This window comes from Lampetra fluviatilis, chromosome 11, assembly GCF_964198595.1.
Source record: "Lampetra fluviatilis chromosome 11, kcLamFluv1.1, whole genome shotgun sequence".
NCBI lineage: Eukaryota > Metazoa > Chordata > Hyperoartia > Petromyzontiformes > Petromyzontidae > Lampetra > Lampetra fluviatilis.
Genome location: NC_136285.1, coordinates 7,596,411 through 7,610,436, shown reverse-complemented (window position 1 = coordinate 7,610,436; position 14,026 = coordinate 7,596,411). Strand labels below are relative to the sequence as shown.

General features: G+C 43.9%; 1 protein-coding gene across 3 annotated transcripts in view; it reads right to left on the bottom strand.

The window, feature by feature from the left end:
• Positions 1–1,090: 1,090 nt before the first annotated feature.
• LOC144934766 (6-phosphofructo-2-kinase/fructose-2,6-bisphosphatase-like) overlaps positions 1,091–14,026 on the bottom strand; it is a 38,837-nt gene continuing 25,901 nt past the window's right edge. Inside the window, exons 6-15 of one of the 3 annotated variants that reach the window (XR_013637196.1) lie at positions 12,424–12,480; positions 12,169–12,290; positions 11,085–11,292; positions 9,879–10,025; positions 9,041–9,145; positions 8,405–8,534; positions 7,702–7,764; positions 6,502–6,566; positions 2,823–5,004; positions 1,091–2,571 (exon numbers count right to left, since the gene is read on the bottom strand). Coding sequence is in view for 2 of the 3 variants with exons in the window: in XM_078860890.1 (XP_078717016.1) it covers positions 4,945–5,004; positions 6,502–6,566; positions 7,702–7,764; positions 8,405–8,534; positions 9,041–9,145; positions 9,879–10,025; positions 11,085–11,292; positions 12,169–12,290; positions 12,424–12,480 (957 nt within the window). In the remaining variant the exon portion in view is untranslated. Of the gene's footprint in view, positions 2,572–2,696; positions 5,005–5,605; positions 5,640–6,501; positions 6,567–7,701; positions 7,765–8,404; positions 8,535–9,040; positions 9,146–9,878; positions 10,026–11,084; positions 11,293–12,168; positions 12,291–12,423; positions 12,481–14,026 lie in introns of those variants that run through there. The other 2 variants (XM_078860891.1, XM_078860890.1) reach the window with 2 other exon arrangements.

Here is a 14,026-nt window from a genome sequence, read left to right as displayed (position 1 = left end):
CTGGTGGAAGGGTCTACACAAGAGGGAGCTATCCAGAGGGCCCCCTATAGACAGCAATCGTCAGTCTCCCACGTTGACCAGACATCACTTTACACCACCCCATGTGAATCGCCAATCGACAGGTGTATCCCATTTACATTACTGGGTGGACTAAATGTTTTGTGGCTGCAGCGGTAATATTAACCAGGTACAGACACATACACATTTAAAAGCATCCATTACACGCGCTATTTGTTGGCGGTATCGCGAGCTTAACAATCGCTCGCAGTCAATGCATTGATATACCCATTGTGATTCCCTTAAGCGATAAGGCTGCATTATCCACGTTTGTGTTAAAAAAACATTAAATAAGTGTAATTTCAAGCCAGTATGGGGCCATCCATTTAGTACGTACGCATAGGAAACGGGGGGGGGGGTGAGTGAAGCCTCGATAATAATTTGTCTACATTGGCCTTCAAATGAGCCACAGTTCAGTTTCTTCAGCTGTCAGACAACAAGTACTGCCGGGAGACGTGGGACTGTGGGAGAGGTGTCACTTGCATGTCACCGTGCCCCTGACTGCAGCCATCACGCAGCTCAGCAGTGAGTCTGACAGTCTGGCAGCCTGCCCCATGGGTCACACATCCTGCAATCTGCCCTCGCTACACTGCCGCTGGCTCAAGGTTTTAGCTGCCGCAGGCCACTGTAAAACAACACTAGCGCAGTCACACTCCTGAGTCTTCTGACCTTGAGAACAATCAAACGCTGGATGATGATGATGATGATCACGCCAGCGACGCTGTGGATCTTGAGACGACGGCCCAGCAGACTGCAGCTATCACGCTGCTGTGCTTCAGCCTGACACCGACATGTTGACGAAACCCCTATAATGCGTCACCTGTCCGACTGGATTCAGTCGGCGTTTGAACCGAGCGGACACCAGACAAACGTTTTAAAGGTGCGCAACTTAATTCTTGAATGCAGCCGGCGGTGGACTGTTTGCTTAAAACACGTTAATATTATTAATCCTTCATCGTTTCTGCATGGATTAAATATCGGCCGTTCTATAGGATGGGAGGGGGGGTGCGTTTGGCGTACGTAGGCAGGTGGGGGGGGTGTAAAAAGTATGCGTGCGTACAGGGAGGGGACAAGTTGACAGATTTTAGCGTACCTACTCAATGGATGGCCCCGATGCAAGAAAATCCTTTACAACAATACAGATTTGCATTTCAACAGTTATATATTTGCTGGATGTAGCACCAGCCAATTCGCTAAGGCAACCTGCTTACTGTGCGTATCAACGGTGCAATATCCTGCCTATGTATGCCTAAAGCACTACACAATCACCTCTTCAAATGGGTTTCATCTTAATAATATCCACAGGATTTGTTAGGTTTTTATTTGGAGTTGTGTTTTTCCCAAAATAAATGTCAAGGAAAAGGTTTCAGTAATTTGTCTTCACGGATTTTTTTGCCAAATGTGTCTGTTTATAAATAACGTTATATTCTACATTCAGCTGTTTTGGGAAGTGGTTTAAAAACATGAAGATTAATGACCTGGTTAGTTATTACAATAAATGCTACACTTAAGTTAGATTGAAACATAAAATTCACCACTTTCTTCTTACAAGCCCAAGCGTTAAGAATTAAAATCCAATGTACACCACATTTCCCTTCTCCGATTTCCCAATACTTTTTACCAACCCCTTAGAAAAAAAAAACTAAACCTCATTTCTACCAATGGTGTAATCTGCACGTGGATATGACTTGTACAATGGACACACATCAATTGAATCAATTTAAGGAATTGGTTTTCTCCATGTGTTACAGCTGTTGGAGCCTAACCATACAAACTTAACAGTTTGCTAGACTTTCCAACGCAAGATGAAATGATCTTATCCTGCAGCGACAGATGTCCGTTTCAAATCACTCAAGATTCCTAACACAATTGACAAGTATTTATCTTCATGTTATTGCTTCTTACATTACAGAAGAGGTAGTTCGATTAAAGTTCAACAACCAACCTCGACTTTCAACCAAGATGTCCACTACCATCCAGGGATGACTTTTTATCCCAAATATCCAAATAAGCATTTCGCAAATAATTTTAACTAAACAGAAGAATTTCATTTCGCATACAATCACTCGCACAGCGTGGCCTCAAAACGCACACCCCAACCCTGCAAGAAACAGATTTTGGTTGTGGATTACGATGACATCAAGCAAGTTATATATGCGAATGCAGCAGGCACTGTGAAGCTGTTAAAAAAAACAACCTCACAAAATACGCATGGGCACAATGGTTTTCTGAAGGCAGCCCATATTTGCAGTCTTCAATGTAATGTTACGTTTGCCTGCGTCATTCTTACACGGACCGTCTCAAAAATATTTGTAATGCGGTCAACTCGAAAGCCTTATTTTCTATGAAAATTTTTGACAATTTACACCACAATTTCCTTTCCCAGCACTAATGATACGCATATTAACAGCTGATTTAAAGTAAAATCACATCACTTAAACTCAATTTACAGACTCAATTATCACATTTTGTATACCAAACACGAAGGCTATGCAATAGACAACTACAAATAATCTTCTTAAGTTTTTTCGGTAAAGTCACGTAGGTAAAACATCAAAATGAATGAAAATAAAATAAAATAAAATAAAAAATCAGTGATTTTTGATTTTATGAAAATGAATGAAAATAAAATCAAAAATCAGTGATTTTTTATTTTATTTTATTTTCATTCATTTTGATGTTTTACCTACGTGACTTTACCGAAAAAACCTAAGAAGATGATTCCTTGCAGTCACGAAAGCTTCAAATCTAGAACTACAAATAACCCGCTCTAGACTAACCTTAGCTTATATATATATAAATTCTGTTGCACAGAAACCCTGAAATTCAAACGTCATACATTATTTTATGTATAACCACAAGCCTGCCTTGATCAGCGTTGGGCGATAGCGGCATTGTATCACAATATCGTAAGGTACAACAGCAATGTCACGGCTCAACGCCACAGTGACATTCCACTTGTGAAAATGCCAATGAAATCTGACAAACGTTCTGTGTAGTTTCACATTAAAGGAAAGAGTGAATAGTAACCATCAACTGTACCCATGTCGCCGATTTTTGTCAAAAGTCAACAGGCGTATTTCGCATCAGATAATGTCAACTGTGTGGGCGCAGTGGTTTAGCGCACTGCGTTCTGAAGCTGGCGACGCGCGTTCCATTCCCGGCCGCAACTAACGTGAGTGGCGACCGACATCTGAACTGGTCCTGGACCTCTCCCCCCAACACACCAACTCACACTAACCAGCAGCGTGGTCAGTCTGAAGAAGTATGGTCAAACAAAACGGCAATGAACCGATACGGCATGGGGAGGCCTTCATCCAGCGGGCAATTGAGAAAGTGCTGTAGATTACAATTAACATTAGTTTAAATCTAGCATTATGGGACAACTGTAGTGGATTGAGAATGTCCACAGGTGATAATGGCCGCTTATACTCATATACATACACCCGTGTATGTATATTGAAAATTAATTGTATGCTGTGCAGTATATCTCATTCAGCACATTGTATAAACACTATTTCACGCAAATTTGCAGATGTGTTTTTTTAGGGCATTGGTCATTTAATGACTTGTGCGCATAGATGAGTAGTTTTGAAGCAGAAATGAAATCTTCCCTGCCTTCCGCCTCTATCCCCTGTCACAACATAAACTTCAGTGCAGCCAGCAGCACCAGAACATAAACCGCAGGATCTTTGAAAAAAATATATATAATCGCTGTCAAATCACCATGCATGCAAGTACTCATAATATTATATAGTTTTTTTAGATAAACAGTTGCCAGATTTGGGACCAACTCATGAGGCATAAACTATTTTTTCTGGTACAAGACCTAACCAATCCAACAAACTCAAATCTACTTAATCCGGAAGCCCTCTGGCTAAACACAGTCACTGGCATTTTGAAGGGCCACGTGCAAAATCCTACACAGAGATAGACGTCATGACTAGGGAGAGTAGGCACACCAATCATGCCGACATATAAGAGCATTCATAAGAAACCCGAGTTCAATTCCCAGCCATGGCTAATACCAGTGACGAGCGATATCTGAACCGATCCTGAACACCCACCTTCACCAATTCCGCACTGACCAGCGTGAAGTACAATCAAACAACAACCCCCATTACTGCCGAATTGCATGGGGAGGATTTAATTCCCCAATGGATTGATACAAGACTATGCATTATAGTATGTGTGAGTATGTATTGATCATGACACAAATTTAGACTTGGCAGGAGACCCTGTACCAGCTTCAAGAATTAATGGCGAGGAATACGGTTCCAAAATGTCTTTATCTTGAGCACTAGCAACCACAAAACCCCATGATCAATGAAATGTCACGGGAGCAACACTGGATGAAATCCACACACCTCTCACACTTCTACCCTGGAAATGGCACAATCACATGTTCAATTTGGCTGTGAACATGTGGCCACACGTACTGGCAAAGTAGTCTAAGACAATGAAAATAATTACCCACATAGACCCTATATACACTCACACATTGTGTAAAACAATAGTGAACTCTAACACGATTAAAACAAAACATCTAATTTAATCTGTGCCATATTTCAACGCGGACCAAAACAAAAATTTGTTCTTAATCATGTGCAAAAGTAATTTCTTTCCAGTGGTATAAAAGTATTAATAAAAACACATAAGTGGCTTTTTAATGAAGACTCAAGAACCCTTTATGAGCGTTGTAAATTAAGTCCTCGCACGACGTTCAAATCTGGCTGCGACGCCCCATGGCTGCGGTCCACAGCTGGACAAAAGAGAACGGCACTTTTGAGAAGGCGAAAGAGACGGCGGGCGAGATGGACAGCAGGATCCAGCTGGCGGGAGGGGCGGCTGCTGCTGGGGGAGGGAGGGAGGCAGTGGGCCGCTCCCTCATTCGTGCGCCGGCACTGTCTTGAGAGCCTCCGCTGACTTGCGTGAGACACTCACGTTCTGCGCAATCGGTCGGGTGGGAGTGAATAAAATTCATTAAAATCGTGGGACGTTAAATGCACGGTTAGTCAACCGCTACGGCCTCTGGTGGACATATGACATGAGATGAAGGTCACTAAAAGCCAGCAATGGAGCTCTTAGAAAATACATTTTACATCTATACAGAGGACCTATTGATGGGTATTGAGCGATGTCATATGAAGGTGACTTGACTCCGGCCCAGGTTTAGTCATCTATACATTAACTTAAGACATCTACAGATTAAGGGTAGTGACATGGCCCAGCGGTAGTGCGTTTACCACCTATTGTAGAGGCAGAGGTTCATGGTTCGAATCCAGGTGGCTGTCCCGATTTTTTTTATGCGGGTGTAATAACCACAATAAAATGCCGTCTGCTTTACAGTGGATGTTAAAGATGCCCTGACGTCATTCACAAAAATAGGCCGCTCTGTGCCGGCGTCAGGATTCAAATTGACTAATTTAAAAAATTACCCGCAAATACTCAACTGGGATTATACATATCAATCATCGCCACCGACTGGCAAACTAATGCCCAAGATCGCTCTTGCAAATTTGACCATCCTGGTCTCTTGAGTTCTCACCTGGTTAAAATAAACTTGAAACTTGACCATACACCTGCAATGTATACAAAATGAAATGTTTTATCCTACCGTATTACACATCATAAGAGTCAGTGTGAGGTCTCGAATTGAGATTGTTGTTTGACCCACAAATTCCACTTCCATCTCCCAGTATAGTTCCAAGCTTCCACTCCCCAATGCTTCTTTGCAGCACCTTTCAGCTTTTGTTTTATTTTCGTTGCCGACGTCCAAGTAATAAGCACGGAACAATTACTTTATCAAAACATTCTAAGTTGGCCTGGGCAGAACGCGCTTCTGGAAGGGACGATGGCCGACGGTCAAAACTAACGATTGAATGGCAGCCCAACGGTGCTTGAAAAGAGCACTGTGATGATGGAGCAATACAATCGGCTCCTGTGTAGGGGGCCCAAGTGGATTGCTGCATCGTGAGATCACGAGGGACGGCAACGGTGGAACGCCTCCCCGAGTCGTTGCCATCCAGTAGTGGTTAAATCATGGCTGATGATACTGGTAGTAACCTCCTGGTTACACCAGCCCACAGGGGATTATTCTGTCCGTCCGTCGTGCATCAAAAAATGGGAGGGGTGGGGCTGAGTGGAGAGGGGAGGGGCTAGGTGGGGAGGGGCTGGTCACCCCGTGGTGCCCTTATATAACCTACTCGCGCCGGCTTGTGCCCGCCCTCACAGTCGGGCATATTTGTGGAATACACCACGCCGCTGTTGACCCTGGCTATTGACAGAGCAAACCAACGTTACTACCAGCTCCCTCCGCAGGAATGTGTTAAATAATAAACGTTTTGGGGATTTGTACCCAAGTGGTGCGAGTAAGTTGGATGACGATGGCTGATTGGAGAGGCTAGACCCCGGGCTCGGCAATGTGGAGGTGGGGGACCTCACCTCTGGTCTTTCCCTGTGCGTGTTCACAGCCTCCACGTTGAGAAAAAACGACTCCACTCGACAACCTGAGAAGAGGGGAAATGCGCCAATATGCAGGCACAGATTCAATAAACAATGCCCTGTCGTTGAATAATCAGTCTGAGTGTTTATCGGAGTTCCACGTTTAGAAACACAAAACACTGACAATAGAAAAGATGCTATGATGTTTGGACGATTGATAATTTTCACTCCCACCTACAATTCCTGTTACATTTTCACAATTCAATGAATGTATCGGGGTATTAAAAACCTGAACGTCCAAAACTTAAAACGTTTGGAAGTCTGAACTTTTAAGTGCCGTGCAGAGAGTGGCCAGCAGGGGGCGAGTTAAATCGCTTGTGGGAGCGTATCTTAACCATATTCTTTGGTTCTTTCGGTAGTCACGTCGATAGATAAATAAGAATAAAAATAAAGTGCGTTAAAAAAATGACTAAAAAATAAAATAAAAAAATGAATAAAAGAATAAAATAAAAAAATATGTAGACTGTAGCCTGGTTCTTAATCGGAGTGAGTGTACTACTGGCAGTCTAATGTAGACTGTAGCAATTGTTATTAAGCTGGGTGAGTGTACTGGCAGTCTATAATGTAGACTGTAGCCTGGTTCTTAACCTCGGTGAGTGTACTGGCAGTCCTATAATGTAGACTGTAGCCTGGTTATTAAGTTTGGGGAGTGTACTGGCAGTCTATGATGTAGACTGTACATTATAGACTGCCAGTACACTCACCGAGGTTAAGAACCAGGTTACAGTCTACATTATAGACTGCCAGTACACTCACCCAGCTTAATAACCAGGCTACAGTCTACATTATATTGCCAGTACACTCACTCCGATTAAGAACCAGGCTACAATCTACATTAGTGTTTTTATTTTTATTCACTTTATTTTTATTTTTCTATCTACGTGACTTTACTGAAAGAACCAAAGAATATGAATTCCTGCAGTCACGAAAGCTTTAAGTCAAAATATCTTAACCATTCAAGATAACCCAAGGACCTGCAATCCAATTCAACTCATTTTTCAGTTTCCATTCCATTATTAACTTATAGAAACTGCAATATTATAGACACATATCAAAAGGACATATCGGTGACCTTAAAAGCACAATTTAATGCATTTGGTGAGCACAAACAATTTAAACGTTAAGTGTGGTGTGCCCTACCGTAGGCTATTGGCGTCAGCTTGAGCACAGTGTGGAGTGGACACTCCAGGTAAGGAAGCTCAGCTGTGGAGAAAAAGCGTGAAGATATACACTATTAAAATAACCAATTCCAATGCATTTAATACGCAATTTGCGTATATTTTTCTTTTGATTTTCAGTATACGCATACTTATGGAAAGATTGAGATCCCCATTGTAGTTGGCGAAGACAGTATTGTTGGCAACCGTTATCTTTGGGAGGAACTATCTCCATAGGACAGCCAGTCCGGATATAGGACAGCCAGTCCCGTACGAATGTATGTTGAACTTCTTTCGCACCGTACGTAGCCAACCGTGTTAATCGGAGGTACACATAGGAGAGTTAGTTCAAGGCGATCAACTGGCTAGCATCTCATGGTGGTGACAGTTAAACAGACCAAAGTATAGAAAGGTATTTAAATACACATGTACCAATGTACCATTCTCTGTTAAGAAATAGTTCCTACACTTAAAAGACATGCACGCCATTGTGCGTGTAATAATAATTAAGAAAGTATGCCAACTGTTACGCAAGTGATCTGCTAATGTCAATTCGATTAACCGAGCCAACAAAAGTGTTCAACTGGAAGAGAGAACAAGCAACACAAACAAAATTGGAACACGAGACAAGATGGGAGGGAGGGGGCGGGAGGTTGAGGGGATGGGGAGGGAGGCGCGACTGGTACCGGAGGACTTGTCGAGGAAGTACGCGAGCAGGCAGCGCATCACGGCCTGGTGGCACACGACCAGCACGTTCTCCTGCCGCTCCAGCTCCATGATGACCGGCTCCAGCCGGTGGACCACATCCTGATACGACTGTGGCACAAGCGCCCACACACACGCACGCACGACTGGATAAGTAAACGTACGCAAGCGACCCTATCAAGTTGTGGTCTTGTACACACTGCGGGTCGAAACAATTCTCCGTCTGCTTCGTCCCTCGCATTACTTCACTTTACAATTCCATCCTACAGCCTCTCTTTCCAAGCTCTCATGATAACCCAGCTCAATTCAAGAAACGAGTTAACTGTTGTCAATTATAACTTTTATCGTGCTGTGTTGGCTGGCCACATGTTTTGGGTCTTTGGGCATGTGATCATCAACTGTGTTAAAAAAAAAAACCCATTACTCTTTGATTTATGTTTTCCTTTTTATCAGATTTTTGTCTTTTTCCTCAATCTTATGGCCGAGATATATCACTCGCCACTGATGCTAGCCTAGGTTGGGAATCAAACTCTTGTCGATTCCTGACCACAATTCATCGTGCAATGTGCTCACACCACTTCTGACGCTACCGTCCCCGCCCACGCAAATACACCCACCTCCCCCTTGGGGTAGCGGTAGTGGAACTTGTCCTGGTCACGCATCGCGAATTCGTCGGGATGCGATGACTGAATCTCCTCGTATGTCATCTCCTCGCACACTCCCTGCCCCACAAACCGTGCGGGAGGAAAAAGCAACAACAGCTGCTGTTAAACGCGAAGCAGAATGTGAAATGGCCACAAACGCCGCTGCGTATTCATAATCAATGTTTTTTTTTAGTTAGATTGTGTAAGTATGTGTTGTTAAAAAACTGAGCCAACAAAAGTGTTAAACTGGAAGAGAGAACAAGCAACACAAACAAAATGTAAAAAAAAAAAAACACATTTATACCCAAAAAACCTTTAATATGAATAATATTGGTCGCGAAAGCGTACATGTCAAACCACTGCGTAAGTTTTCGCAGTTGTGCTCCATGGCTGTGCGATGAGCGCGCTTTCAAAAGTGCTTCTGCGGCCGTCTGGAAGGATCTTTCCCTCCGATATTAGGAAGCCACTGGAGCTATGCACTTTAAAATCTTAGACCGAAAACTAATTTCTTTACAACTGCTTTTCGAGCTTAGTTTGTTGTCCTGCCTCCGCACCTCCGATGAGCACGACTGGCAACGTACGGTGCGAAAGAACTTCAACATCCATACGTGGATATGTACGGCGCGTCAAGTTCAGCGCGATGTCTGACGTTTCATCCCACGTGCTGGGGAGCTTCCGTTCCAGAAGCTTCATTTCCAGAAGCTCCCAGCACGTGTTGGACGTCACGCGGTACAACCTGGAAACGCATAAACATGTCTCTCCCCCCCCCCCACCCCCCATTTCTAAATGGTTTTATCCGTGGAGAGCTTACGGCGTCAATCTCATTGAGGGCTTTCCACTGCTCATACGTGGTGTTCAGTGCCTCGGCTGTCTGGATGGTCCTCTTCATTTGGCTCGTCCACACCTTCAAGTCCTTGATGTTTTGTTCCGAAAGGAAGGAGCACAGCGCATGGGCGAACTGTGGAGATGAGGAGACCAAGAGAGACGGTAGCATGTTTTCTGTCATTGTTTTACTTACAGTGCAATGCAATAGCAAAGGGCGGATCATAAAAATCACGAGTAGGATGGCACACAGGAAGACAACTGTAATGAGACAGTGAAGCTGACGACGATGACGATGATGACGATGGTGCAGATGAAGGCAGTCAAAGTGATGACAATGGTGACGAAGATGATGGTGAGAATGACCACAATGATGATAGTGGCAAGCACAATTACAGTGAAATTGAAGACATATAAATTGGGATATCAAGTCTGGTGGTGTTGAGGATGATGCCTTTGCCTATGATGATGACAATTGGCATGACAAAGACGGTTTTCATTGGGGTAATAACAATGGCTATGATGAGGCTGCGAGCCCAATCTCCCGCCTTCTCTAAACTCAGGTGCACCGCGTTTCGGACTTATGTCCGTGGAGTTTCTGTACCCCGTGCCCTACGTCGCGTTTTGTGCTCCATACAGAGCTCCAACTGAAATGTAGCATTCTAGATTTTAAGTTTTCGTGACTGCAAGGATCTTTGTTTTTTTCGGTAAAGTCACGTAGGTCAAAAATTAAAATAAACTAATTAAAATAAATTTAATTGCGACATTTCGGGCGCAACACAAGCGTCCTTCTTCATGTGGGGACAACGTAGCGAAAACACAAACGCTTAAGTGTGTCTCAAAAATGGCTGTGACGAGGGATTATATAGTCACGGGGCCTGGAGGGAGGGGAGGCCATGGTAAGTGTGGGGGCAGGGTGTGGGCTGGGAGGCAAAGCTGCGACACCAAGGATGCGCTGGGAGGCAAAAGCCGAAACTGGTGCGTTGTGATGTAGATGTTGGAAGTAGATAAGCAAGCTAGGTTCTTTCTAGATTTGAAGTTTTTGTGACTGCAAAATGCAACAACAAAAAAACAATGGCAATGGTGTAAACGATTGTGATGGTAAGCATTACCACCCCATTATCATGATGAAAACGATAGCGATGATATTTCAAGTGGCGATGGTGACAAAGTCATCGTCGACGACGGTGCCCACCTGCTTGCCGCGATCGGCCAGTCCCAGGTCGCCCCCGATGCGGCCCTTGAGGTTGAGCTCGGACTCCCCGTGCCGACACAGGTAGATGGAGCGCGGCTGCACGTGGATGTTCATCAGGTAGTAGACGATGCGGCTCTGCACGTGGTCCTGCACGTGGTTCACCAGGAAGCCTCGGCCCACGTTGAAAATCTTGATGTACGACATCTCCCTGAGGACACACGGCAGGGGCAACGTCAAGGAAAGTTGAACATCGCAACGATGCACACCCGCCCCCCCCCCGACACTGTGTTGGGTTGTCTGACAGGCGGAATATTTTACGAGTTTGAACTTCAGCATCCGCCGTCCATCCTCAAGTCCCTCTACAAAACGTGGCTTTCAACCGTCTCTGGGTTTTGCAAGTTTCCGGGTTAATAAGTAATTTGTCTGTTGGGGCTGAAGAGGCATAACGTGATGTAGGCACATTGCCAATTGTATTCGGCGTTAAGTCACTCTCTGTTCTTGAATGCGAGTGCCCGAAAAATTAGCTTCTTCAATATTATGTCGAAAACTAAAATTGGTCGTGAATTTTTAGCCCATATGATGTGGAAGACAAATTAATATCAGCCTTTATTGTTCAGTCATATAAGAACCCACTGATTATTTTGCGTAACGTTTATAAACGCCCCTCATCACTATCACAATAAAAAAATAAAATCACAAAACAACCTGAACATAACACCAATGACATAATTACTCTCCACGTGTCCGGCGACCAAGGTCAAGGACCTAAGAGCAGATGGTGGGAGACTGTCAGCAGCACACACCTGGGAGGTCAAGCGTCTCCTGTGCAGTAACTGCCGAGACCTGACGAAGGGTAGAAAGCGTTGTTGGCGACGAGGTGTGGAGGCATCGACGGCTTAGGCCTTGGTCCATCATGACATCATGATATTTTACTATTATTAAGAGAGATTATTTCTCCAGCTGCTGCGACTGAAGGCCAGCGTCTGGGTCAAGTGAGCCGCAAATCGCTGCCTGGCCAGACGAGTGACGCAGGAGGCTAGAGAGGGCATGGGGAGGGGGGAAGCTTGGAGCAGTGATGACCTACCTATCCCAGGTATCGTCCAGAGGCTGGTACGTCTCCTTGTAGCACTCGATACGCTTCAGGAAGTCCACGGTGGCGTCGTCCTTGTTGCAGTCCTTGTAGTCGGGGCTGCTCACCTTCACCTCCTGCAAGGAGGGTGTCGAGTCACAGGAAATATGGACTTCATTCATTCCTTCGTCGGCAGGTAAGACGGGTGTAGAGATGCTTGTATGCAAGTCATAAAATATTGTCAGATTGCGTTCGATTTAGTTCACGTACGGTGATGCTGGTGGCAATGACGTCAGGGTCGTCACATAGGGACTCCACGAAGAACACCTGAAATGTACAATCATACATGACACAGCTAAAAATATATACGTTGATATATATGCAACACCACGGGTATTATTATGACAATTATACTTATTTACCCAAGAGAGCCTCAGGAGGGTCCTGCCAAGATTTTGCAGGAGGGAGCCATGATTGCTAAATATTATTACAAGTGAATAATTGCGGGTATTTTATTCAAATTTGGAAAATTTGTACCACGATGCCAGCACACAATGGCCTACTCTGGCGAATGACATTGCCGAATAGTTTAACGTCAACTGCAACGCATAAGACACACATTTTTTTGCCATTACACCCACAGTATTAACCAGGGCGGCCTCTGAATTCGAAACCGTGAACCTCTGCAATGTGCGGAGAACGCGCTACCAATAGACCAATATTAGGGTTTATGAGATTAGTGATAAAAACATTCTTCAGCAAAGGGTTTGATTTGTATTCGTCAACAATGACTATGAGAGGATGGACATCAACCAAGCATGAAGACAAGGACGCCTTTTCACACCAACACCCAAACACGAGTGACTATGACGAGACAAATTTAATGAGTTTGAATGAAGACACAGACTGAGATAATTTAGTAAAGTTATTAGAGACCGCTGTGCACTGAGGAAGACCAAACATGGTAATTGGCTATATTTATTTATATACAAAGATTGAGTTCAATTTTTCGATTTAAAGCTTTCGTGACTGCAGGGATTCATCTTCTTGGTTCTTTCGGTAAAGTCACGTAGAAGGAAAATAATAAAATAATAAAAAACATAATAAAATAATTCTCACGACGTTTCGGCCACAATGCAAGCAGCCGTCCTCAGGTGAAGAACAGGTCTGTCGATAAGACAGATTTTTTATTATTCTATTATTTCCATTCTACATGACTTTACCGAAAGAACCAAGAAGATGGAGTTCACTTACTGGCTGACTTGATAATATTTGGTGGAGGGGTAATAATTGTTTCACCATTACCCCAACATTTAGTAAGTAAACGTGGACTACATGCTTTATTGCTTTAGGTCACGTAGACTGTGAGAATTACTTTCATAACAAATGCTGACCAAACTAGTACTTATTAATGCCCAACGCTCAGAAATAAATATTTTTTGTAATAATGCAATCGTACTGTACAAATCAGAGGCCCACAGTCAAAGCAAATTCTGAATGAACTAATTCAGATTAGCAACAATGGACTATAACCGGAGAGGAAGGATTACGTTGAATGCAACCCAGATTAGCCAGCCATGCCTGCTTGCAGTTTACAATTACGTCGCAACAACAAAGATGAACAAAAACAAAAAATCCAATTTCGTCACACACGTATTGTATTTTTGTTACGTAAGTGAAGCAATTATTTGAAGGAAACCACGACTCGACCTCTTGGGGTGTTGCCCCTGGTGCAAATGCAAATCCACACCGTCCTTAAAAGGACAGGAACACTCTGTGACATGCGGAGCTGGCCAATTTGATTTGCGTTTAAAGCGTTCACGACTTAATTTCCACGCAGCTAGGATTCCTGTCGTTTTCCCCGAGCCCGGGG